The sequence below is a fragment of the Diabrotica undecimpunctata genome, chromosome 8, assembly GCF_040954645.1.
Source record: "Diabrotica undecimpunctata isolate CICGRU chromosome 8, icDiaUnde3, whole genome shotgun sequence".
NCBI classification, from domain to species: Eukaryota; Metazoa; Arthropoda; class Insecta; order Coleoptera; family Chrysomelidae; genus Diabrotica; species Diabrotica undecimpunctata.
In genome coordinates, this window is record NC_092810.1 from 136,046,885 (window position 1) to 136,074,724 (window position 27,840).

General features: G+C 34.2%; 1 protein-coding gene across 1 annotated transcript in view; it reads right to left on the reverse strand.

Moving 5' to 3' along the window:
- Positions 1-2,825: 2,825 nt before the first annotated feature.
- Positions 2,826-27,840, reverse strand: part of PolA1 (DNA polymerase alpha catalytic subunit) — a 31,979-nt gene continuing 6,964 nt past the window's right edge. The window contains exons 8-15 of the mRNA XM_072541119.1: positions 26,743-27,139; positions 23,612-24,328; positions 18,876-19,369; positions 15,778-16,102; positions 14,544-14,804; positions 10,073-10,312; positions 7,495-7,809; positions 2,826-3,157 (exon numbers count right to left, since the gene is read on the reverse strand). Coding sequence (XP_072397220.1) covers positions 2,940-3,157; positions 7,495-7,809; positions 10,073-10,312; positions 14,544-14,804; positions 15,778-16,102; positions 18,876-19,369; positions 23,612-24,328; positions 26,743-27,139 — 2,967 coding nt within the window. The 3' untranslated portion in view covers positions 2,826-2,939. The remainder of the gene's footprint in view (positions 3,158-7,494; positions 7,810-10,072; positions 10,313-14,543; positions 14,805-15,777; positions 16,103-18,875; positions 19,370-23,611; positions 24,329-26,742; positions 27,140-27,840) is intronic.

Below are 27,840 nucleotides of genomic sequence, written 5' to 3' on the forward strand. Positions count from 1 at the left end.
TTTTTAATGAATTCCATTTCACCAACGGCATGTACTACTAACACTGTACAAATGACCATATAATCCTTTCCCCCTATGAAGACCGATATGTAATTAAGATGTTATCAGTGGGCCTCAAACAGTGGAGCGTTAATATTTAATTCCGATCGCTTGAAAAGTAAAAATATTTAATTTCCTGTTTTTTATGTTCAGTAATAATATTGGATTTTACTGTATCCAAGGCAAATAAAATGAATATAATATGTATATACAGGGCGTGTTAAAAGAGGTGGGACTGAATATTTCGAATACTCGAAATTATTTGTCGACATCAAATGTTCATCAAGGTCTCTGTAGTCTCTATTTTGCGTAGAGTGAAAATTATACGCATGGTTTTGCATGTAGTTAAATTGGAAAATACTTGCCAAGTTGCTGGTATGTCCAAATTTCATTAAAATACATCCAAGACTTTACTTTCTGCAGACACTGTATTAAATATAACCTTGAAACAAATTGGCACTAAATCACGAAGTTTTCAGCAAAACAAGATGTTTAAACACGAGTATTCCAGTAATTAATACCAAAGCTATTGAGAGTATGCAGTTTAGTAATTAGACCGAAGGTACTTTATAGTTTAACTAAAACACACCACAAAGTCCGAATTGAATTCCCGAAACACTTTTTTGTTACTTCTTTTTAGCAAACGACTTGTCCGATTGTCTATCCGAATAATTTATTAGAGGCCGGACCTCACCTATAACTCCCTCGGTTTAAAAAGACTGAACGATTATGTCTTCCGTATGTCTAATACAATTTTGCCATTGTTCTGCCTTTATTTGTTCTAGCGATTCTTTCCATAAACTAAGAACGCTAGCGTCATCTGTTGTTTTGGATGCATGTTTATCATAAAAATTTTTGGCTATACCCCAAACTAACTCAATTGCATTATAGTGGCAATGGTAGGGCGGAAGTCGAAGAACTTCATGGCCATATTTAAGAGCCATTTGGTCAGTAACAAATTTCTTTTGAATTTTGTGCTCTCCACACCTTTGAAGTAAATCGACTTTTAAAAATATGTCACTGTGATAAATTTTCTTTTCTGTCAACCACAACTTTATTTCTTCTTTTGTCCAGCTGCTTGAAGAAAATCTCTCTTCTACTCTTGAGTGGTAGGATGCATTATCCAACACTATTATATATGGTCGCTCCTATTTTTTTAACAAATTTTCTTCAAACCATTTTTCAAAAATATTTGCATCCATATTTCCATGGTAATCACCTCTATTCTTTGTGGACGAAAAAATTAAACTAGCGTCAGGAATAAAACCCTCATCATTTCCAGCATGAAGTATAATGTAGCGTTTACCATTACCGGAACGACTAGACTAGACCGGAACATTTTGTGGTGCCATCTTGCCAGGATGATTTTGTCATATTTCCTTTAGCGAAAATCCAAGTTTCTTATATCGAAAACATAAATGTTTCAGCACTCTCCACAAACTTGTTAAACTAATATCACACAGTTCCTTGTCTTTTATTTTTAACACAGCACTAACTGTTACATGTTCTTTGGCTTTATACATATTATATATATATATATATATATATATATATATATATATATATATATATATATATATATATATATATATATTTAATCGCAAGTTCAATTGACTGGTGCAAATCTAAAGTATTTGGATGTCGACGATGTCTCTTGCTTACTTTATTTACTTTATCCTCACTCATGTTATTAATTCTTCGGAATGTCCTCTCTGAGATACCGCAAGCATCGCATGTGCGTTTCTGAATTGCCATAACAGATGTCAATGGACCCATATTATTTTTTTCCAAATTAAAATAACTTTCTACTTTTAGAACTAAACGCCGTTCTTCTGGAGATAACACTCTGTTTCGACTGTATTTTATTTTCTTCCAAATTACTCATTTTGCTTTAAAGTACTGCTTTACTACACTACTATAAAAGATAGGTACTTATATACAACTACTACACCCTAAAAAGGACGAGGGTTGTACAACAGACGAAACAATCGAACACAAATTATTTAACAGCCAATGCTAAACAAGCATAAACACTGCATTGATTGTGATTGCAAAAACCGTTAGCACGTTTTAAATAAGATTTTTGCTGATTATGTATTTTGTTAAATTATTAAATAACACCAATACAACCCACGACCATCAATTAATTTTTAACGAAAAACAGAAGAGAAATATGATGACGTTTGAATTTGATCTACTTTGTCGATGACAGTGTCGTTAACAGAAAGATATTTTTAAACAGCATGAATCATTTTCAATGATTGTGTGGATTTAAGAAATACATTACTAAACAAATTTTTAAAGTGTGTATAAAGGAGGTTACAATTATTATGACACATGGTACTCCTTATTTTTCAAATAATATGTTCTTGTAAAGGCATAACTTTGATTGTTGGGTAAATCTACATTATACGATACGTCAGAAGAAATTAAAAAAAAATAACATGTAATAAATTTACTGTTTAAATAAATATTGCGTACTCGTACTACTGCAATAAAATATTAAAACCAATAAACGATAACTTGTTGAGCAGCGCTGATTGAAACAACAGAGCAGTAAAATGTTATTCATAAAGTTAGTGTAAAATATAAATATCGCCGCTTATCTGGTCCGCTAGTAATAAAGTTACCAGCATTTAATTGCAAAGCGGTCTTCTTAGGTGGAAAATATTTTACCTAAAGGTTACCGCTGTGCTACTAACGAAGTGGATAATTATGTAAAAAAGCCTCTCGAATATTCTTTATTACCCTGTCCATTTTTGTATAATAAAAGATAATAAAGGCAATTTTATCAAAAATTATGACATAATTTTATTAAAAAAGCTAAAATTATGTTAAGTATATAAAATTTGTACATAAAAACTAAAATTTATCTTATATAAAATTTCCGTTAGAAGTATTTACACATCCTCTTCTTCCTCCTCATCCATATATTGGACATCTTCCTCTACATCAGTATTTACATTGGTTGCTGTGTTTTCCCGCTTTTTGTGAGGATCTAGCATGGAGAACAGTTCAGTGAGGTCTATTATGGAGTATCCGGAATGGTTTAAATATTTTTCAACAATATCTTGAAGTGACGAATAACCAGATTCGATTTCATGTTCCATTAGAGGTTCTAAAAGGTAACATAATAATATGTATTTCTGTAGAAGAGAAAAAAATAAGCAGCAAAACAAAATTTTAATTTCCCTTATTAAGGATAACTGATAACTGGATAACTATACAAATCTATGCACCAACCTTGGACAAGCCTGAAAATGAAGTAAAACAATTGTACAGAGAGAATAAGGAGTTAATGAAACTGATCAAGAAGAACCTATAATCATGGGAGATTCCAATGCGAAGGTAGAGCGGGGACGTGTTGAAGATGTCGTGGGCGACTTTGGCTTAGGAGATCAAAACGAGAGAGGTGATATGCTAATCCAGTTCTGTCAAGAAGAAAAATTAGTAATTGCGAATACCTGGTACAAACTGCCACCTCGGAGACTCTACACCTGGCAGTCTCCACAGCATACGCATAACAACATCATAAGAAATCAAATTTATTTTTTATTGATTAATCAGAGATACAGAAATGGATTGCAAGGAGTATTAAGCTTAAGAAAATTAAAAGAAAATCCATAAAGAAAATTGATATAAACAGCTTAAAACAACCTAACGTTAAACTAAAAGTCACAGAAAAATTAAATGAGGCAATAGCGGAATACAATGGAATTGTATTAAAAATGCTATCGTAACCGCCGCCAAGTCTCTGATTGCTTCCTAAAAGTACAAAAAGAAGAATTGGATGACTGACGAAATATTATCAATGATGGACGACCTCAGATCATTTATAAGACCGAACCAAACATCAGCAGTTTAACCGACAAATGCGAAAAGAGTGCCGCAAAGCTAAAGAACAGTGTCTGCTAGACAGGTGTGCAGAAATGGAGGAATTGGAAGAAAAACTGACCAATTTAACATACATAAACTCATTAAAGAAGTGACAGGTCATACAAAACCTTGCAGTTTTAACAGTATTGTGAAGGAAAAATAAATTAATTACTCATCCCAAGGATCTACTTCAACATTGTAGAAACTACACACAGCAACTATACTCAGACAATACTAGCAGAAACTCTGAAAGTGAATATAAAAGTGAACCCTCCCCCAAAATATCGAAGTCAGAAGTTGTAAGGGCAATCAAACAGAGCAAATGGGGAAAAGCACCACGCCCAGACCACATATAGATAGAGGTTCTAACAATGTTGAGTGAAGACAATATAGACGCCTGGGTAAATCTTTTTAATGACATTTATGGGTCCCGTCAAATACCACAGGATTTGCTTGAATCAACCTTTACACCAATCCCAAAAAAGCCAAACGCTAATAGTTGCGACCAATTCCGAATGATCAGCTTATTGAGCCAGGTCCTAAAACTCTTCTTAAAGATAATTCACACAAGAATATACAACAGAGGTGAATAAGACATTAGCCCCACACAGTTCGATTTCAGACAAGGATTTGGCACAAGAGAAGCACTTTATAGCTTAACTGCCCTACGTCAGAAATACAGAGATCAGCAAAAATATGTCTTCCTATGCTTTATAGATTACCAGAAAGCGTTCGATTGTGTTAATCATTCAGAATTAGTAAGATTGCTCCAGGAACGTTCGATCTGACCTTAAAATCATAAAGAACCTTTATATGAATCAAGTGGCATCTGTGAGAGTACGGTATACGACAGGGTTGTGTTCTGTCACCCCTCCTTTTTAATCTATACTCTGAAACGATTTTCGATAGAGCCTTAAGTGACACTGAAGATGGAATCAAAATCAACGGACAAACTATTTGTAATCTTCGCTATACTGATGATACAGTCATAATAGCTGATAGCCAAGAAGCGCTACAACGACTAATAGATAGAATAAACACTGAAGGAGAACGACTGGGTTTGAAGATTAATATAGACAAGACGAAGGTAATGGTGGTTAGCAGAACACGAAATATGCAATTAAATATAAGAATAAACAATAAGAACATCTAAAAGGTCCCCAAGTTCAGATATCTCGGTAGTTGGATAACTGAATCTACATCCAGACATAGAGATACGTAGCAGGATTGAGCAAGCCAGAACAGCATTTACTAATAAGAGGTTCTCTTATTAGTAAAAGCAACTGCTGTTGCTAAGCAACAGCAGCCTTAACTTAACGCTTAGATATCGCTTTGTAAAATGTTACATTTACTCCATACTGCTATATGGTGTAGAAACCTGGACCATAAAGGCCAATGTGATGAACCGATTGGAGGCCTTTGAAATGTGGGTATTTAGAAGACTACTTAAAATTCCCTGGACAGATCACACAACAAATGTCGAAGTATTAAATCGAATGGGCAGAGAACGAGAGTGGTGACAATAATAAAAAGAAGAAAAACTGCTTATCTAGGTCATATATTTCGAAATTCCAAGTACCAGTTCTTAAAGCTTATTACGGAAGGGAAGGTAGAAGGAAAACGGGGCATCGGAAGAAAGAAATACTCATGGCTTAAAAACATAAGGGATTGGACAAACCTCGAAGTCCATGCACTCTTTAGAGCCACACAAGACCGAGAGGAGTATGCCAGAATTGTCTTTAACATCCACTAATTGGATAGGGCACCATAAGAAGAAGAAAGGATAACTGTAAAATGAAATACTGAAAAAATACATAAAAATTGCATTTTTATGTAGCATTGCAGTGGATTTATGATTTTTACTTCATGTTTAAATATTTTTTATTGTATTAAATTTACAACCTACTTCATATAATGATGGAATAACGTGCAGTGGTATCTCGGTATACGATCTCACTAAGTTCCTGATGTTTCAATAACAATAATCTGACTCATATCATCAAGATTCGCAGCAGATCTGTACTCGTAGAATGTATTCCTGCAAACTGCAGGAATACTTTCCTCAATGCACAGTACATCTAACTGTATATCGGTTTAGATACAAAATTTATAAGAATTTGGCAGACTTCAAACTAATTTAATAGTATCTGGAGTTGGATCTACACTCAACTGGCAAAATTGATTGTTGATTTAACTCTCCAAAATGATATGTATTAAAAATTTATTAAAATTTGTCTTTCTCTCAAACGTCTTTTATGGTGAATAGTTCGGAATGGTTACCGGAATCCTTTCTCCATCTGTACGATAGGAAGGGATATTTCACCGGAATTAATTCACTGACAAGGTCTTATTTACTGCTAAGTTTTCATTATTCATTGCCGCTACGATGGGTCGTTTTAGTCGTTATATACAAAATAAATGGTGTTAGATTAAACAATCTGAGATTTGCCGACGACACCGTTCTGATCGCAGAAACACTTGAAGAGCTACAGACATTGGTGAATAAGATAGCAGACTACAGCGAAGAATATGGACTATCTTTGAACATAAGGAAAACTAAATTTATGGTAATATCGAAATCAACACAAAATGTCCAAAATTTATATTTACACAATGAAATTATCGATCGAGTTAGCAAATACAAATATTTAGGCACTTTTATAAATGAAGACAACGATAGCTCAGCAGAAATCAAAATAAGAATAGAAAAAGCCAGATCCATATTCACTAAAATGAAGAGAGTGTTCTGCGGAAGAGATTTGAGCCTTGAAATGAAACTTCGCCTGATGAGATGTTACGTACTTTCTGTGCTGTTCTACGGAATGGAGTCATGGACGTTGAAAAAGATTGATACCAAAAAATTAGAGGCATTTGAACTGTGGATGTATCGCAGAATCCTGAGAATATCATGGACCGAGAGAGTCACAAATGTCGAGGTCTTGAGAAGAATGAATAAAGAAAAGGAAGTCATATTTACGATCAAAAAACGAAAACTGCAATACTTGGGACACATTACAAGAGGCGAAAGATATGAACTGCTTCGAATAATTATGCAAGGGAAAATAGCAGGAAAAAGGTCCATAGGAAGAAGACGAAACTCCTGGCTAAAGAATCTACGGGAATGGTATAGCTGTAGCAGCAACGAATTGTTTCGGTCAGCAGTTTCGAAAATACGTATAGCCCTGATGATCGCCAACCTTCGGAACGAAGATGGCACTTGAAGAAGAAGTCGTTATAAGAACTTTAATATTTTGGTTTAATGCTTGGATAATTTTAGTGTTGGACCATATGTTGGACGAATAATTATGCAAGGGAAAATAGCAGGAAAAAGGTCCATAGGAAGAAGACGAAACTCCTGGCTAAAGAATCTACGGGAATGGTATAGCTGTAGCAGCAACGAATTGTTTCGGTCAGCAGTTTCGAAAATACGTATAGCCCTGATGATCGCCAACCTTCGGAACGAAGATGGCACTTGAAGAAGAAGTCGTTATAAGAACTTTAATATTTTGGTTTAATGCTTGGATAATTTTAGTGTTGGACCATATAACCATATATCGCATGTATTAAAGTGATACTTACTTTTACTCAGTTTGCTCAAATCAAATATGTGCTGGAAATAAGATAACTGGGTGTATAATTGCTGCTCGTTATATACCCTGAACATGACTCCCTTCTGACATAATGTACAAATTGGGTATTTCCTGGCAAATTTAAGTGGAAGATGATTTGTTTCGTTTGTACATGCGGGATCTTCGCATATTAAGATATTTTCGTAGTACTTATTAATGTATGATTGGATCGAAAGGGCCAACTGGTTTTGTATGAAAGGTAAGTAATCTATTGGTTTTACACTGCAATCCGAGTTGCGACACCGTTCCAGAAAAGGTGAGTTTCCTACCTACAGACATAAATATTATTAACAATTAGATATTCGTAATATATGACAAAAGTGGAATATATTATATTGTATCAAACTTGAACGAAAAAATGCATAAAAATATAATTTTACCGCAAAATAGTATTTCCATAATACGCAACTTAAACTCACAATGTTTCTGTGTTTAAGGAATTTAATTTTTATTTAATAATTAAAATGTAATTAAATCAATCTCCAGTAAAATGGCATGATGTCACTTGTTTACAAACATTATCGCTGTCAGTGGCTACGTTGTACTTTGTTCAGCAATGATCAGTAGTGAATGAAATATATATATATATATATATATATATATATATATATATATATATATATATATATATACCCGGTATTTTAGGCGTCACGCCCTTCCGGTAGGGATCTATGGAGGAGTATCACCGAGCCGCAAGCCCTTATCTCTTACCGTACTGCTCCACCATAGGCCGATGAGACACCAGCATATTATAATGCGAATGAAATTATTATTCATAAAACTACAGTGTGGAATATAATTAAGCATTATGAGGAAACATGAAGTATCTTAGATAAACAAGGTAAAAGCCCGGGTGGACTAAAACTAGTTTTCTGATAGGAATAGGAGAATATTAATAAAAATTTGCAAAAAAGATCGACAAAATACTCTAAGGGAAGTTACAGCTGAATTGAATCAAGCAACTGGATATCTGTCAAGGTAATGCTGTCACAAGTGGAAACACAAATCTGGATTAAAGTTGACTGTTCGCTACGTACGATGATGCACACAGGTGCATCATGAGTTTGCGTTATCATATACGGCGGTGCAGCCGTCTGCATCATATTTAAGGTGTTTTTGATCGATCCGAATGTTCTTTTCCGAACATATTGACCAGTACCACGATAAATAAAATTATTCTTGCGACATGCAAATTCAATAGAATTTTTCGTTTGTTTTATTGTTCCCACATTCGTAAAATTTTTAATAATTTTTGTTTAAAATGGTATTTTATAGATAAAATTTAATTTAGTTCACATACTATGTACAATAATATATTTAAATAATTTTATTTCTAAAAATTAATGTTATTATTACAATAACTTTAATTAGTTGTAGTGCGATACTGTATTTTAAGCGATAATGGTAAGCGCGCGAATCCGTATATAGGTGCGACTTGCCGTATGACGGTCCGGCGCGAAGGGGTTAACAGCAAAACAAATGTAAGCGAGGCTGATTTGGGCAAAATCTAAACTGTCTTGGTCCGTAAGAAGATTGGTACCGAGTAATTTTTAGTGAAGAATCAAAATTCGACGTATGCCTTGATGATTACTGCAAAGAAGTTATTTGCAATAAGCGTGAGGCTTTTCACCGAAACTGTTAATTTTGGGTTTTATGGCAGCTTCAGGGTTAGGATGTTTTTAATTTATTAAGGGTACCGTAAATGCTGCGAAATCTGGACAAATACCTAAAAATAGTATACTACCAAGTATTGTGAACTTAAATAATGCTGGTGGGAATTATATTTTTCAGCAGGACGAAGCGAACTATCATAGGGTCAGAACCACAAACACCTGGTTTGGAAACCACAATAGAAATGTCCTTTCTTGGCCTTCTAACAGTTCTGCACCAAATATCATGAAACAGTATATCATAAAATGAAACAGATCCAATGCCCAACCAAATTCGAGTGGTCATAAAGGCTAACTGCGAGGTTTACTCGATTTTAAAAATAAACATTTGTTTATGTCCCAATAGTTGCCAACGAAATAAACAAATTTTATTATGAATTAGTTTTTGAAGTAGGTATATCTTGTTTTGTGTTGCTTATTAAACCTATATTAGTACTAATTAACTAATTACACAGTAGTATGACAATACAATGCATGGTTAGAAAAAACTAAAATGTCAACTATCTGAATTTTGCATGCATTTAGTTTGTCCCATTATATAGTTGTTAGGACTCGTATTTTTGGGCAACTGAACTAAGGTATAGTTTTACATGGATTGAGTGACGCAATTATTAAATAAATAATTAATTTGTTTTATTGTTTAGAAGAGAAAACGGGACGACTGTTTATAAAAAAAAACGAATAGTTTGTGATTTTCAAGCTGAAACTAGTAATTTTGAAGAAACTTGAGATGAGCTTTCAAATGGAGCATTACTTTTGAGGCACCTTTTCCTCGCAAGAACTGCTATGAATTCTCACTCAAACCAGTTGTAGTACGACAAGGGAAATACAAGGAAAATTTTAATTATATGATAATACCTACCAATGCTCCTTCAACAATATTTTCCTGTTTACAGCCAAAGCAAATAAACTTAAACTTGTCCACGTTTCTGAACTTGATTTCGGGTCTGCTAATATTTTCCCCAATAAGTTCGTTGACTGCCTGCCTGGGTCTTTTTATGTTTTTTGTATCTAATCCTAAGCATTCGGCTATCTCATAAGAATCTATTCCTTCAATAGGTTCGCAGATTCGCGATACCACGGGGTGTATTTGCTGACCTAAACATGGAAAAAACACATTGTAATGTAAGTTATATTTTAAGTCTAAAAATAAATTACGCAGAAGAAATAAATTATCAAGTATCCAAAAAATATCTAGAGTGTGTCACGAAATGTAAAGTTAACTTTAATTCCTAGTTCCACCTAGTTTCAACACCCCAAAAGTACGGAGGACCAGATCTAACCAAACAACTATTAAAACTAATCCAAAAAATAATAGAACAAAACAGAATTCCTCAAGAATGGATATCAAGCATCCTAATATCACTCTTCAAAAAGGGAGACAAATCGAAACAAACCAAAGACAAAAATTAACAACCAAAGTGATAACAAATAAATTGAATAAAATTATAACACTAGCCGAAGAACAACAAGGTTTTAGGTCGGAAAGATCATGCACCGACGCTATATTTATAATGAGGCAAGTGCAAGAGAAATCATTATACAACAAACCGGCATATCTATGTTTCGTGGACCTTACAAAGGAATTTGACCGGGTCAAATTAAAAGACGTTATCCGCTTACTCTACGCAAGAGAGATATCTCTAGGAATAATCAAAACGATCGAAAATATCTACCAAAACAACACAATAAAAGTAAAAGTAGAAGAAGAACTAACCGACCCTAATGAAGCTGGCAATGGGATAAGACAGGGAGATTCTCTGAGTCCTCTATTGTTCAATATGATTATGGACGAAATAATAAAAAAAGTAAGAACTAAAAAAAGGATACCAAATGGGAGAAAAACAACTTAAAATAATCTGCTATGCAGATGACGTAATACTACTCTCTCAAAGTAAAGATGATTTACAACGTATGCAGCACCAATTTAATATAACCGCCAGAAAATTTAACATGTTAATTTCCCCAAAAAAAAGACAAAAAGTTATAACAGCAAATTTACTAAGATGTAAATTGGAGCTGGAAGGTCAGATAATATAACAAGTGATGGAGATTAAATATCTAGGCATCACATTATCTAGCTACGGAAAACTCGAAACCGAAGTAGAAGATCAAGTGAATAGATCAAACAGAGCCGCAGGCTGCCTAAATGAAACAATATGGAGAAATAAAAATATCGGGAAAGAAACGAAAGGCAGAATTTACAAAACAGTCATCAGACCAATAATGGCATACGCGACAGAAACAAGACCTGACACAGACAGGACAAAAAGAATGTTAGAAACAGCAGAGATGAAAACACTTAAGCTGAATGACAACAAATAGAGTAGTAAAGAAGGCAAGAGACGGTTCCCCAATAGGAAGACGATCAGTAGGAAGACCACGAAAACGATGGAACGACAATTTACTGGGGGCACATTGAAAAACAGACAGTCATATCTATATAAAAAGAAGAAGAGACCTTGTGATAGATGCATTAAAATCGTCTTGTTATTATTATAAAATAAACTCTTAATTCTAATAGACCCTTAAGGGCAACACTACTGTGCCTTTATATATTGGTTCCTGATGTCACCAATAGTCTAACTATTTGTTGGCAATAAGAAAAATGTTCCTTGAAACAGAAACTTCCATACTCGCCAATTAGGATCAGGTTATTCCAACCAAAAAGTACCTGAAATATATCGTCAAAGACTCTCAGGTCCAAAACATACTACCGGGGGCTTCCAGACATTTGTTGCAACTTAATTTAAGAAACGGCATGACTCACTAGAAAAGATCCTTCATCAAGAGATAACTGAAAAACTGGGACTTCTCCAAACCAACCATCTCCTATATTGTCAATATGTCCTGATAATATATGCTTGGAAATGACCACTACAAGCTAAAATACTGCATTATTCTGATTAATTTGTGAGCCTAGGTATATAAACTCTCTTACTCCTTCGAAAGTATATGTTCCGATCGTTAGATCTTCGGGTTATGCTGCTTGTATATAATTTGATACTTTCATATACTTCGTCTTACTAGTGTTAACCTCTAGTACCATTCTTTTTGTTGCTGCTTCAAGCGCCTTGAATGATTCGGCCACGTCCGCCTTTCTTCTTGCAATAATGTCGATGTCATCGGCGTAGGCTAGTAATTGTACGCTACGATTAATAATAGTTCCTCTGGTTGTTATTCCAGATTCTCTTATCGCTTTCTCTAGTGCAATATTGAATAGAAGACATAATAGGCTGTCTCCTTGTCTAAGTCCTATCTGAGACTGAAACTTTCTGAAAACTCCGTTCTGCACTCTAACATTACCCTCGACTCTTGAGAGGGTCTCTTTCACCAATTTTACTAAGTGTACTGGTATGCTGAATTCTATCATGGTCTTGTACAGTGCATTTCTTTCAACACTATCATAGGCACATCTAAAATCAACAAACAGGTGATGAGTATCAATGCCATACTCACATGTTTTTGCAGAGCTTGCCTTAGAAGGTATATTTGATCGGTCGTTGATCTTTCTTTACGAAACCCACACTGATACTTATCTATTATATCTTCACAATATCCCGATAGTCGGTCGTAAAGATTATATGCCAATATTTTGTACGTTACGTTTAGTAGGGTTATTCCTCTGTAGTTGTCACATATTGTTTGATCTCCTTTCTTGTGGATAGGTACAATTATACCTACATTCCAGTCTTCTGGCAACTTTATTTGCTTCCAGATCAGTTCTACCAGTCTACATATATAACAGTATGTCAGGTTTTTTTCCATGCTTTAAAAGTTCTGAAGGAATGCCATCTGCCCCAGGAGCTTTATTTTCTTTCAATTTTAGTATAGCTTGGATGACTTCTACCTCTGTTGGGATGTTATCTTTCTCTCTTTCGTCGTCAATGTCCTCGAGTTGGATTTCTGATTCGTGGAGCCCTGTCTCACCTCTTATATTTAGCCTTTCCTCGAAGTTTTCTGCACACCTTTCTAGTATCTGGTCCTGATCACGAATGATCTCCCCTCTTCTATTTCTAACGATTGATAATCTTGGTTTGAATTCTTTCCTGTTCTGGTTAATCCTCTTGTAGAACTTTCGCGTTTCTGCTTGTGCCTTATAGTTCCCTAGTTCTTTTAGTTGGCTCTCTATATGCCCTTTCTTCTTTTTTTTTAAGTATTTGTTTTTCTTCTCGTCTCAGCTGCCTATACTCTTCCTCTGTTTGTCTCGTTCTCCGCCCTTGGAGTCTTCTATATGCCTGATTTTTTCTTTGCGTTGCTTGTGCGCATTCCTCATCATACCAGTCTGCCCTTAATTTTTTACGTTTTTGCTTTCCGATAACTTCAGTTGCCACTTCTTCCAATGTGGCTCTACACTGCCTCCAATAGTTGTTAATATCTTCAACTATAACATCCTTGCAGCCTTACAGCTTGCTTTCGAGACTTTTCTCGAATCTCTTAGCTATCTCAGGGTTCTTCAACGCTTCTACTTTAAACCTTTCCTCTTTAACTCCTTTTTCTTTCTTTGCATTGGAGATTATAGCTCTTAGTTTAGCTTGTAGTAGGTAATGGTCCGTGTCTATGTCCCCGCATCTTGCACGTACGTCTATCACGTCGCTGAAGTGTCTTGCGTCAACCACCACATGGTCTATTTGGTTTACTGTATTCCCATCTGGACTTCTCCATGTTCCTTTATGTATATCTTGCCATGATTTATCAGGACCCATAAAATCAGGTTACTACGATGTTATATCTTTCCTATACTGTTGTAAGGAGTTTAGTAGTGGATTCTCTCAGACGCTGACTGCAAGAAAATTCCTTAAGATATCATAATAGAACATGTTACTAATCTGGGCGTTTTATTAAGAATGCAAAAAGAAAAAGAGCTGTTAACCACAAGAAAAACAGCCAAAATCGTATACATAATTTTTCAGAGCTGCAGTGTGCAAAACACAGATTGCCATGATGGTCGCCAACATCTGAAACGGATAGAACTACAAGAAAAAGAACTACATCGAAAATATCTAAGTACAGAGATTTGGAAATGCGAATAAAATGACAAAGGAGAATAGAAACAACCCAGACAGTACCTATTATTCTTTATACTTCTAGTGTTACCCATCAGAGTCCTACTGAAGAGTCCCACCAGACCTTCCATCCTTTTGATACTGTAGGTGTATGGAACGAGTGAATTTTTCCCAAATGAGTGACTGGGAACCATATGGCTTAAATCTGGATAATAATTTTGGTACGGCTATAAAATTACTTCATTTGACTTATTCTCTGCGTAATTCTTTTATAGACTTTAGCTTATGTCAATTAATAAAACAAAAAATATTTTTATACATACCTAAATAATACATAATATCAACTTTGAGATCAGAATTACTTTTTAGTTCATCTACGTGGTAGGCTCTTTGTACGGCGCTATTGGTAGTTCCATCTTCACAAATTATATAAGGTACGGTGTCTCCAGCCCTAAAATGCCCTCCGCTTTTCTGATTGTAACGAAGAGCGACCTGTACGTGCGGCAGAGAATTTTTGTCGGGATACATATGGGGCTCCTTCGTTAACTGCTTGGTAATTATTAATAACGGAGTGGGTACTTTGCCTTAAACATAAATATAACTATTATATAAATAATCTACTTAGGTTGTTTCATTAATAACAGAGACGTACGACAGAGACGGAAAGAGGTTTTACTTATATATCTACGTTTCTTGTCACATTGTCATTTTAGTACAATTTTCTAATTTCTCAATACTCTAGAGGATCGAGATGACGCGCTACTCGCTAAAAAACTGATTCACTGTAAAATTAAGAATCACTTTTTCAATCTAAGAGGAAGAAACAAGTGACAGACTACTTTCTAAAATTGTAAAAAATGTAATAGATCAGGCGTTATCTGTTTTATAATGACCACATTTGGGTGGGAACTATATAAACGTAGTGCATAAATCTAAATTTACCTCTAAAAATCATGTGAACAAGCTGAATTTTGCTGAGAATGTCAATTTTTGGATCCCAAAAAGATGCAAAAAAAATTGCACTCCTACCACCCCCTCCCGTATTAGGCGGGATGGAAAACATCGATTTACCAAGAATCTGTACGCCGTAGGAAAAAATATTTTAAACAGGAAATGTAGCTAAGATGATTTTGAACAAAAATGTTTATTAATACTTTTTCTGTAGAATGAACCGTTCTCTTAGAAACAAAGCTTGAAGCGACCGGCGATTTTGAATGTCAATTACGCGCTCGAAATCAATCCTCCGAAATGGCTGGACCGATTTTTATGAAATTTTATACGTGTATTCGGTAGGTCTGAGAATAGGTCGTAATATATTTTTTATACCCCTCAGTATTAAGGGTGCTCCACACCAAACTTTTTTTTATTTTTTGGACAATTTTTTTATTTTAATTTTACCTAAAAAAGCGACCTATTCTGCCCGCAAATGCAACTTAAAATATATTGTAGATATCTGTCAAATCAAATTCTTAACTCGATGTTAACTCGGATGGTTAATGAAGTTTGAAAGTTTAAGAAGTTTGTACATTTAGTAAACTATTATGTAGCAAAGCTTACCCTCAGTTAAATGTTCACGAATTTTTCTTAGATATTCACGAATATGCTCTATTCTTTCATCGGCGGATTGGTCACTCAAAATTTGATTCAATATATATTTTCCAGCTTCAGAAGATATTTGGGACCAATCTCTTCGAACAATGTCCAAACCTTTATATTCTTTGACGGCAACCAATTTTCCGCTTTTGTCTTTGTTCAATGTTACTGCAGCATACTTTTTCTTTTTTAAAAGCAGTAAATATTTAAAGACACCATCTATATCGAGTTCTACTTGTTTGTATAATTTGTTTACTTCTTGTTTAATTTTGACACCAATTTTAAATACCTGCAAAAATAGAGTAAAATTAATATAAATGCCAAATAATTGAAATTGTTTTAAATGATAATGCCACAAATGATTGTACCTAATGAAAATTACATTTTATAATTATTATTTGGCGTTTTGGTTTCTACTCCGGAAATAATTTTCCAAATAAGATGATTTTAAATATAATGCTGTTATTGTAACCAGCAGTCAACACATAAAATAGAAGGAAGAAACCTAGAAACTTCTACACATTCTTATCAAAATAAATTAGTTTTTCCAAAATGGTCTTTCCATTTTTTGGTCAACTTCCCCATAGCCATCTTGGCTAATCACATCTACATTTTATCTTCTAGAATGGCCCGGCGTTTGTGATCAATGATGCCAGCTACAAGAATGAGTTTACAACATCAAAACGGTCAATTTTGGTTATACCAAAATTAAGACAATAATTAATTACTATTTAAATGGGAATAAGCCACAATTAAAGGTTAAAGTACGTTTATTGACGTTTCAATTTTCACTTCGGAAATCGTTCTCAAAATACAAACATTAGTAAATTAAACAAATTTTGTTTTTTTGTTACTTGGTGAAAAATTCTTCTAATAATTTAATTTTATCTGACTCATTTATTTTGACAATTCAGACATACATTATACATTTTAAAGTAGACGACTTTAAAATGATATTGCCAATATTGTTGAGTTGCGTTCCTGGGACGACTTTACTTGTAAGATAGTTCATTCGATTACATGAAATCAACTTTAACTTGAGAATATCCGTCAGAAAAAATCATACCATGTAATTCGTCTTTAAAAAGACAAACACATGCCGTGATGACAGTAAAAATCTCCTGTTAGTGATTCCATAGTAAATTATGAGGGAAAAACCAGGAAAAAAACTCATAATACTATCCCGACATGGTAAGTATTTGGTCATGCATTTAGTTTACTTTCAATAAACACCAAATTCTGATTTTATATGTTTGTTATTTAAAAAACATAAATGATGTATCCTCTATATGTTACCGACTTACGAATACTGGTATTTTCCTTTTAATAACTTCCTCTTTTAATATGGGTAACCAGATCCTACTACATTCTGCAAAAATTTAAAACCCACACCCAATATGGCCTCATAGATCAGAGTTGTTGGACACATTCCTGAATGATATAAACGATAAAGAAGAGACAATAACATTTACCATGGAAAAGGAATATAATAACACACTACCTTTCCTGGATGTTTTAATCTCTAAGAACGATACTGGGTATGAGAGTCAGGTGTATAGAAAACCAACACATACCAACAGATATTTAAATTTCAAATCAAATCACAATATTAATATTAAAAAGGGAATCATTAAATCCTTATACGATAGAGCCAAAGTTACTTGTTCTAACGAAAATTCGTTCTTGGAGGAAAAACATTTGTTAACATCTGTTTTATTAAAAAATGATTATTCTTTATTGTTTATAAATAAGGAATTTTCAATAATCGACCGAATGGCACAGAACAACTTAGAACGACATCCTACAGCATACACAAGAAATAATACGAGGAAAATAACAATACCATACATAAAAGGATTATCAGAAAAACTTAAAAGGATAGGAAATAAATTCAACATTTCAACAACATTCAAAACAACACATTGAGATCTATTTTGTCTAAAACCAAACCTAACAATGAACAAGAAAGGACAAAGAATTGCATTTATAAAATACCTTGTGAATGCGATCAGTTTTATTTAGGTGAAACTTCAAGGCCATTAAATGTTAGAATAAGTGAACATCAATCTTATATCAAAAATAGAGAATTTGATAGATCTCAAATATGTAAACACGCGTGGGATAATGAACATAGGGTTCAATGGAATGATTCAAATATAGTCCTAAAAGAAACGGATGGTAAAAAGAGAAAAATCAAAGAAGCGGCTCTAATTATGCTAAATGAGACCAATTGTGTCGCAAATTCCTCAGCAGAATGTAGTAGGATCTGGTTACCCATATTAAAAGAAGAAGTTATTAAAAGGAAAATACCAGTATTCGTAAGTCGGTAACATATAGAGGATACATCATTTATTTTTTTTTTAAATATCAAACATATAAAATCAGAATTTGGTGTTTATTGAAAGTAAACTAAATGCACGACCAAATACTTACAGTCGGGATAGTATTATAAGGTTTTTTTCCTGGTTTTTCCCTCATAATTTACTATGGAATCACTAACAGGAGATTTTTACTGTCATCACGGCATGTGTTTGTCTTTTTAAAGGCGAATTACATGCTATGATTTTTTCTGACGGATATTCTCAAGTTAAAGTTGATTTCATGTAATCGAATGAACTATCTTACAAGTAAAGTCTTCCCAGGAACGCAACTCAACAATATTGGCAATATCATTTTAAAGTCGTCTACTTTAAAATGTATAATGTATGTCTGAATTGTCAATATAAATGAGTCAGATAAAATTAAATTATTAGAGAATTTTTCACCAAGTAACAAAAAAACAAAATTTGTTTAATTTACTAATGTTTGTATTCTGAGAACGATTTCCGAGGTGGAAATTGAAACGTCAATAAACGTACTTTAACCTTTAATTGTGGCTTATTCCCATTTAAATAGTAATTAATTTAACATGCCACAAGAAAATAGCTTCAGAACAATATTAAGATAATAATATACGTATGTAAATGTATTTAAATAAACTATTTATATTTAAATAAATTTTGATGATTTGTCGAATACAAATGTTAAATCGGATACAGTGAAATAAGACAAAACAGAATTACCTGGTCGTATTCCAAAATATTGGTATTAATCATAATACTGTCAGTATCACCATAAACAACGTTAAAATTCATCTTCTCGATCATATCCCTAGTATTTGTCAATATTTCTCTACCTTTCTGCGTTACTAGCGCAGCCAAATTTTTGGCATAGAACCTAGAATTTGAAAATCCCAGACATCCGTACATACTGTTAGCTGTTAACTTTAAAGCCATCTGTCGAATGTCGTACTGCATTCGTAAATCAGCAGATAGATCTGGTTTTTTCATCATTCCTTTGACTTGACGACGGCTTTCGACGAGTTTTCTAATCTCTGTTGGTAAAACTCCCGGAGGAAGGTTGCTGTCTGGTAAGAAGAGGTTTTCATCACTGTCGCTTACCGGTAATGTAGTAAAACAAATGTTGTATTCCTGAATGATGCTGGGGTATAGAGAATTGAAGTCCATTAGGAGAATAAGATTGTCGTAAAATCCGACTTTGGGATCCAAAACCAAACCTAAACAAAAATAAATATTTATAATATATTTTTATAAGAATATTTGGATCAACAATGCATAAAATTATATAGATAACATTTTTTGTATAAAATAAAGTAATACGAATAAAACTAACACGAATTATAAATTTAATTAACACTTTTAATTCGGCGTACTTGTATAGTTACAAGTATTTACGTTTCGCGCCATCAATTGAAGCACTTGTTAACAAGGAATTTTATATCGCGACGTCAGTACAAATCACTTGTGTAAAAATTTTATGGAAAAATAATAGTTAGTGAGTGCTAACTACATGTTTTCTAGTGCTGTGTGGTAGGTGTATTACGGGCGGTACCTATGGCAAATTGTTTTTGAACCAATGAAATTCCAGATATAATTTTTACCTTAAGTTTAAGTTTGATTTTTATTTTGGTACGTTCGAATTTAATCGTTACAAAAGTATGTTCTGTGAAATAAAAAGATATAAATAATCTGAATAGATCACTAACTTTTAAAATGTTTGTTTTTGACGACTACCCTTCAGGATCACTAATTTCTAAAATGTTTGTTTTTGATGACTCCTCTTCAGGATGTAAAGTGACCTATTTGGACTAAGATACTTCTTCCTAGGGTGCCTGTCCGTTCCGAACGTTGGCGATCATTCTGGCTATGATGACTTTGTTGGTTGCTATACGAAATAGCTGTGTTGAGGTCTTTCTATACCATGTTCTCAGGTTAACAAGCCAGGATATTCTTCTTCGTCCTTGGGCCCTTTTTCCTTCAATTTTACCTTGCAAAATGCATTGAAGTAGCTCGTATCTGCCTTGATTTCTCATTATATGTCCCAAGTACTGCAGCTTACGGCTCTTCACGATGTTGACCAAATCCGCAGTTGTGTTCATTCTCTGTCCATGGTATCTTCAGGATCCTTCTGAATGACCATAGCTCAAAAGCCTGAAGTTTTGATAGAGTTTCCGCCTTCAATGTCCATGTTTCTACTCCGTACAGAAGCACTGAGTACACATAGCATGTAAGGAGCCTTATTTTTATTTCTAGGGTGAGGTCATGGCTCTTGAACACAGAACTCACCCTAAGAAACTACACCCTGTATATATTAAAAAAAAATACCAGTGAAATTGTACAGAATACCGCTGAAGAAAGTAATCGTTTTACTCGACGGGTCCTTGAGAAAGAAAATACAGAAACATCGCGAGCTAAGAAGTTAATAAATCTACGAATAGAGTTTAATATTTTCCTGAGAATACCATTTATGGGACCAAGGGGAAGAAAATTATCACTTACTTTTATTTGTTGTGCTGTTGAAAGAGTATTTTGCAACTCAACTGTGATCAAGTATGAGGAGACGTCGTTCAACGGTTTGTCATTGTTTGCAATACGTTTAAATTTGGATTGAATATATGAAAATTGTCAGAGACATGTATGATGGAGTAACAACTGGTGTTAGGGCAGGTGTGGAAGAGACTGATAACAATCGGAGTCAATCCTACTTTCACGTGAAAATAAGATAGACAAGTATTTTATCAGGTTCTACCGCCTTACCATTGTTCATCCTATTTAATGTTTACATTAAATGATAATTATTATTGAGTGTAATAAGGGATTTAAGCATCTGATTAAGCAATATTCTGTTTACATGGAACAGTAAATCGGCAAAACTCCAGATATTGGGAGTAAAGAGAATCCTCATTGTATGACTAAAGTACATGTTCAGCACCCTCAGAAAGTAAACGGATGGACAGGGATAGTTGAGAATAGAATTATAGGTCCTTTTTTCTTTGATGAGCCTCTGACGCGACAAAGATTTCTTGATTTTTTACAAAATTAACTTACATCCCTTCCCATAAAAGTTTTTCCAAAAACATATGGTTTCGGCAAGACGGTGCAACTCCGACATTACTAATATACCTCCAGAAATGATCTACAATGTTCAAGATTATCGCTTTTGTCGGTTTAATTACTGCCAAAAGGCGGGTGGATGGCAATTTGAACATTTAATTTTGTATTAAATAAATTACATACATACTTCTTGTTGTGTAAATTAATTTAATTCAATTATTAAATCCTTTTTGGGCACCCTGTATGAATAATTTTTATTGTTTGTATGACTAAATAAAGAATTTAATAACCTTTCTAAAGAGCTAATAAGCTTAATAAGCTTTCTAAAGATAATTATGACCTCCAAAAATGAGATATGGGATAGAAGGTGCAGAGAGATAGAATCTTATATTGGAGGACGACAATGCACTGAGGCGTGGAAGTTTATAAACTCTGTTAAGAAGCCGACTAACGAGTAGGTGATTCTAAATCCCATAAATCCCGAGGATTGGACACATTATTACAAACATCTATTAAATGAGAACAGAGACGAATTTAAAGAAGATATGAATTCATCAAGAATAGAAATTCTGGGAGAGCATATTACCATAGACATCAACATAGTTCAAAAAGCTATAGCAGGGATGAAGAATGGGAAAGCAAGTGGACAAGAGGGAGTAACTACGGAATTAATAAAGAATGGCTCAGAGAAATTACACAGAATGATCACGGTGATATTTAACGAATATATTAATGGACATCCAACACCAGATGAATGGAAAACAGCATATATGACCCCAATATATAAAAAAGGTGACAGGAGAAATTGTAAAAACTATAGAGGGATATCGGTCACAAGTTCAATGAGTCGACTATACGGTCGAATACTACGGGACCTGATAGAGGAAGATTATCAATCGTCTGAAGACGAAGAACAAGGAGGATTTAGAGCAGGTCGTTCATGTACAGATAACATCTTCTGTCTTAAACAAATTATAGAAAAGAAAATTGTGACAAATAGAGAGTTACATATGACTTTTGTAGATCTTGAGAAGGCATATGACACAGTCCCGCTAAATAAACTATGGGAAGTCCTGGACACATCAAACATACATCAAACATTGGTTAGTGCTCTCAAAGATCTATATTATGGTTCAAACTCCCAAACGAAATTCGGAAACCTCTTAGCTGAAAAATTTGCAGTTACTAAGGGTCTCAGACAAGGATGTTGTATCTCTTCGACTCTATTTAAGATTTATATCTCTGCAGCTCTGAAACAATGGAAAAGGAAAGTCAAAGGAATGGGTATACAATTGAACGATCAGGATTACATATATACTTTACAGTTTGCAGATGATTAGGTGGTGATCTCAAATGACAAAGAAGACATGGAATACATGCTTAGAAAACTAATTGAAGAATACCAGAAATGGGGATTAAATATCAATTTAGAAAAGACAAAATACCTCTCAATTGGAGCTGAAGCAGAACAACTCGATATCGATGACAATCAAAAAATAAATCCATGCAATGAATATAAATACCTGGGCGTCATCTTCGACCGTAGTGGAAAAGATGAACGAGAAATAGAACATCGAATTGTACAAGCACGAAGAGCTATAGCATGTTTGAACGGAATTCTATGGAGTAAAGAAATATCAAAGAAAAGAAAATGGAACATCTATGAGACAATGGTTAAAACTAGCCTACTTTATGGAGCTGAGACATGGAGAATAACCGAAAAATCTAAGAAAAAGGTCGAAGCCACGGAAATGGATGCCATCAGAAGATCGATGAGAATATCAAGAGCCGACAGAATACGAAATGAAGTGATAAAACAACAAATGGGTATAGAGGGCACTATAGTTGAGGATATTGAGAGAAAACAGCTCATATGGTATGGGCATGTGAGCCGAATGGGGGACGAAAGATTGCCTAAAAAAACGATGATGTGGCAACCCCCAGAGAAGAGGAAACGAAGAAGACCACCACAGAGCTGGAACCTGGGAGTTAGGAAAGCAATTAGCGCTCGAAATCTGGACGAAAACCTAACTCAAGACAGAATACAGTGACGTTTGGGAGTCGGACAACGTCGTAAGACGTTATAAAAAACCGAATATATATATATATATATATATATATATATATATATATATATATATATATATATATATATATATATATATATATATTGCGTCTCACTGTGTGGTAATAAATTGTATACTGAAAAAATATCCTTATTTTATTTAGCAGACATGTATTCTGTATCATCTCTCCATTTCTTAAAAGCTACCTACGAAAATAGGAAGAAACTAAGTGGTAAAAGTGTCGTGCACCTTCCCGCGAGGGCGAACTGTTATGAACCGGCAATTTTACGATTTTATTGGTTATGAAATATAATATTTTTAACTGATTGTTTGCCTTACCTCCTGCATACGTAGGTTTCTTTTTTGAACTCTGCTTTCCATCTCCTTTCTTCTTATACTCCTTATCTGGAGGTATATAGCCTTTCTCGGAAAAAGCGTGCAACAACAAAAACTCATTTCGTTCGGATCTACCACCCATCAAAGTCTTAGACATGACATTACCAGCTATGTTGGTTATCTGCAAGGCCAATGGAATAACATTCAAATTATACATGATTTTTAATATATACATAGTGTCCTGCATGGTAAACGATACCAATTTCAGAATATCTGAAGTGGTTTTAAACATCTTTGGTACATCATCGGGTTCTAGTTCTATTCTTTGATTTTCGTTAAGTTTCAGAACAACTTGACATAAGGCGTCCAAATCGTATGAACGTGATTTTATTAATTCCTTAGCTGATATTTTTATATCGCATACTAATCTTCCAGCAAAAAGACTTTTTTCCAAATTTTTCTTTTCCGATCTTTTCAAGCGACCCAATTTATTGAAAATATTTGTATTGAGTTTTGAAAGTCTTTCGGCTAAAATATTAATTTGGTAGCCCTGTAAGTCATGGCCTATTATCAAATCGGGATCAATAGAAGAGAATTGGTTTACAAAAAAGTTCAATAATCCTTTTTCGGAGTCCATTTTTTGTACTTTTGTTGCTTTGTACTTACTGAGGGCATCGTGGATATCAAAAGGCAACGTCTGATCACCAGGAGTAGCAATCACTGAAAAATAAATAAAATATATAACCTCAACACTGACATTACACAGCAATTGTTAAAACTTTAAATTATTAATTGCCTATAATTGGGTGTGACTGTAATGTTTTAACCAAACAAACCTCATTCCTATACTTATTTGAATTTGACATTAAGAATTTACCTGAAAAATATCTAAGCTCTCAAAAGATATGTCTCATTAACATAAGAGATATAACTTCTCTATACAACCAGTTATATGAAAATTGTGTTTAATTAGAATATGTGGTTAATTAATTAAGTATTTTTATTATTACTTTGTTACTAATTAACTACCACCAATCTTGTATCTTTGTATTCTGTTCAACATTCAATACATAATATATAGTATGTTCAATTAAGTACTTTATCTTTTGGTGACCAACTGAAACCTTAGTTTTAGGTTCCCAAACAAAAAATAAAAAACTCCACAAGGAAAAGTTAACTTCCTGTAGTGGGCTGTATACCATATATCACAAAAATTAATATTAAAAAATTCTTTAAGGAGCGCTCCCAGGTATACAAATTCGAGAACTTGTGTGTTTGTTTGCGATCCATGCGATCCATCCATGATACTTTCAGAATACGCCAGTAACACCACATTTCGAATGCTTCCAGGTTTTTAGTATTGTATTGAGTGTCCAGGCCTCAACCCCATACAAAAGGGTGAAGAAAATGTAACATCGAAGCATTCTTATCCAGAGCGTTATATTGATATTACGATTACAGAAAAGTTTTCTTATTCTGTTAAAAGTTGACCTTGCAATTTCAATGCGGCATCTTATTTCTTTTGTTTAATCAGTATCTTCAAGGTATTTGTATGAAGATATTTGTTCAATTTCTGTGTTGTCTAGCACTAGCTTAACTTTGATGTTTTGTGCTTTTGTAAATACCATAAACTTGGTTTTATTCAAATTTATTGACGTGACAACGTCTTAAATTAGGTTGTGGCTCGGAGTCACTCAGGAAAAATTGTAACGCCCGCTCACGTCTGTTAAGATGAGTCACCGAACGAGAGAGAGGCCCGCCGGACCGGCGAATGCCTTGCGTCTCTCTCCCACTCAAACATGATCGGTCCGCTGCGCGCGCAGCACTAGAGAATTAGGCGCGTTGAATCGGTGCGTGCTTGTGTCTCTGTCTTTCTCGAGCGTTCTTGGCGTTGGAAAACCGAGAAAGCGTCATAATACAAGTTCACACGTGTGGTTAAAGTATCGTCAGCTGTGTCTGTAGTGAAAATGTGGAGTGCTTAGATTCGTCATTTACAACAACTACAACAATAAAGGTAAATAATTGTACACTAATATTTCATTATCGTAAACTATGATTGATTGATTGTTAGATTGACACAAAAGTTGAGAAACTGAGTTTATAGGTTATGTCATACTATTGACAAATGTTGATAGTGTTAAGTAAATTATTAGTTTAAATCACTCTGCAATCAATCGTAATTCAGTCGATTGAGAAGAAACAGCGCGTTTCAACTGCAAACAACTATTGTGCAATTTAATAATATTCATATCAATAAATATTCTACCGAGAAAAAGACGTTGTCACGTAAAATCTTCGCCCGTAAAACCGACTTTACAGGCAACCGATTTTTTTTTTAGTCCATAATCGTTGCAATATATATTTAGTAGTTGAGCAAGGTGTTGCAGTTCCTCTAGTGTTCCCGCCAGAATGACAGGCTGTTTACAAGCTAATATGTTCCAACTGTGATACCACTAGAAGGAGAATCTGCAGGTCATTGTACTCACACTCTCTTGGGTACACCAAAGGAGAGAACACTTCCACTTTCTCTCAACATCTAAAACAAAACAGCCACAGTCATAATATCCCAGATGATGTCACTCTATTACACAATATCCCACAGAAAAATTTTTTAAGTTTGGACCTATATGAAGACCTGGAAATAATCAAAGAAAAGCAAAGAAGCTCTAGTTGCGTTAATCGCCATTTCTCGTTCCATCGTAATTGTCTCCCTCTCTTTCGGCAATTATGTTCATAACCCACATATTGACAATTTTTATAAGCATCGTACATGGAAGAATAAGAAGAAACAGAACTATGTATAACCCAGTTTGGCTGTAGAGAGCATTAAAAATGCCCAAAATGCCCTTGGCATCTATTTTCTTGGCACCTTTTACCCTGTACATCATAAAAATCATCCGTTAAAAGTCATCCGTTAAGGACACCTTCTATCCCAGCGATTACTCGGATATAGCAGTTTGTTGGATTTTTCTGGTAGCGAATATGGATGCGGTGGTTCTGCCACATTATTTTCTACCTAATTAGAATTTTGACTCTTTAGCATGCTGTCAAACATTTAAAAATACATTTTAATTTGTTTTAATTGCTAATTTAATCGTATATCACAAATTTAAAATATACAAGTTAATACTTACCACAGAAATGTTGTTGAAACGGGGGATCTGGAGGCTGCATATCTACGGCATACTTTTTATGTGTCAAGCAAGAAGCCATCACAATTTCATGGCCACAAGTTTTTCTGTTGATGCAAGTCCTTATGTTAATAGCAGTTACAACCAGCGGAGGTGGAGGCAGTGGCTTTTCTGTCACTGTCACCTGTAAATCAACCATCTTCGCGCAGTTCACTTCGAACTTACACCAACTTAAGGGGTTCGTAACTGGCACTGGATTCGATATGTCCAACCAACAAGGCCCCTTAATTTTTCTCTCTAGGAAAAAGATCTCAAGAAAACTAGTGTTTAATCCGAAAATTTTTGAAAAGGTGCGTGTCCTTTTGGGTATAAGATCGGCATCAATTTTTGGATCATTTGCCTAAAATGAAAGTAATAGGAATTATTAGGATTGCATGCATCAATATATAGAGTAACTTAACTTCAGGGGTTACTAAGAAGAGAGAAAATATGAACAAAGAACTTCAAGAACTACAAGAACTAAGTAAGACAAAAGAGACAAGAATGTTTTACTAACCGTTGAACAAAAGCAGAAAATAATTGAAATCCAGAACAAGGAAGTGTACAGATAAGAAAGGTAATATATTGACAAAACAGAAAGAAATACTAAGAACATGGACAGAACATTTTAAGAAAAAGCTTGAAGGATATAGGAGGGAAGCAAACCCTGATATACCATTAGATCAAACAACAATAGAGAAAAGGGTCCACCACCAATAGCCGAGCAGAGCCAAAGTTTCACCAAAACTTTTTGGTAAATTTACAGCCACTGAAAAGACATATTTCTTTTCTATAAATGTAAACTTAGCCAAAAGGTGGTAACAAAGTTACAACAAAACATTTTATAGATCTGCTAATAGGTGGCGCCAGTGTATAATATAAATAAACTGTTAAAAATTAAAAAAAAACAATTAATTCGACAACTATTATATTTAACAACCTGCCTTTAATGATATCAGAGGCATTAGAATATGAAAGCTACAAAGTTTCAAGACTAGGATCAAGATCTGTGAATCTCAAGTTCATTAGGATTTGTCTTTAAACATTTTAAAATTTTTCAGC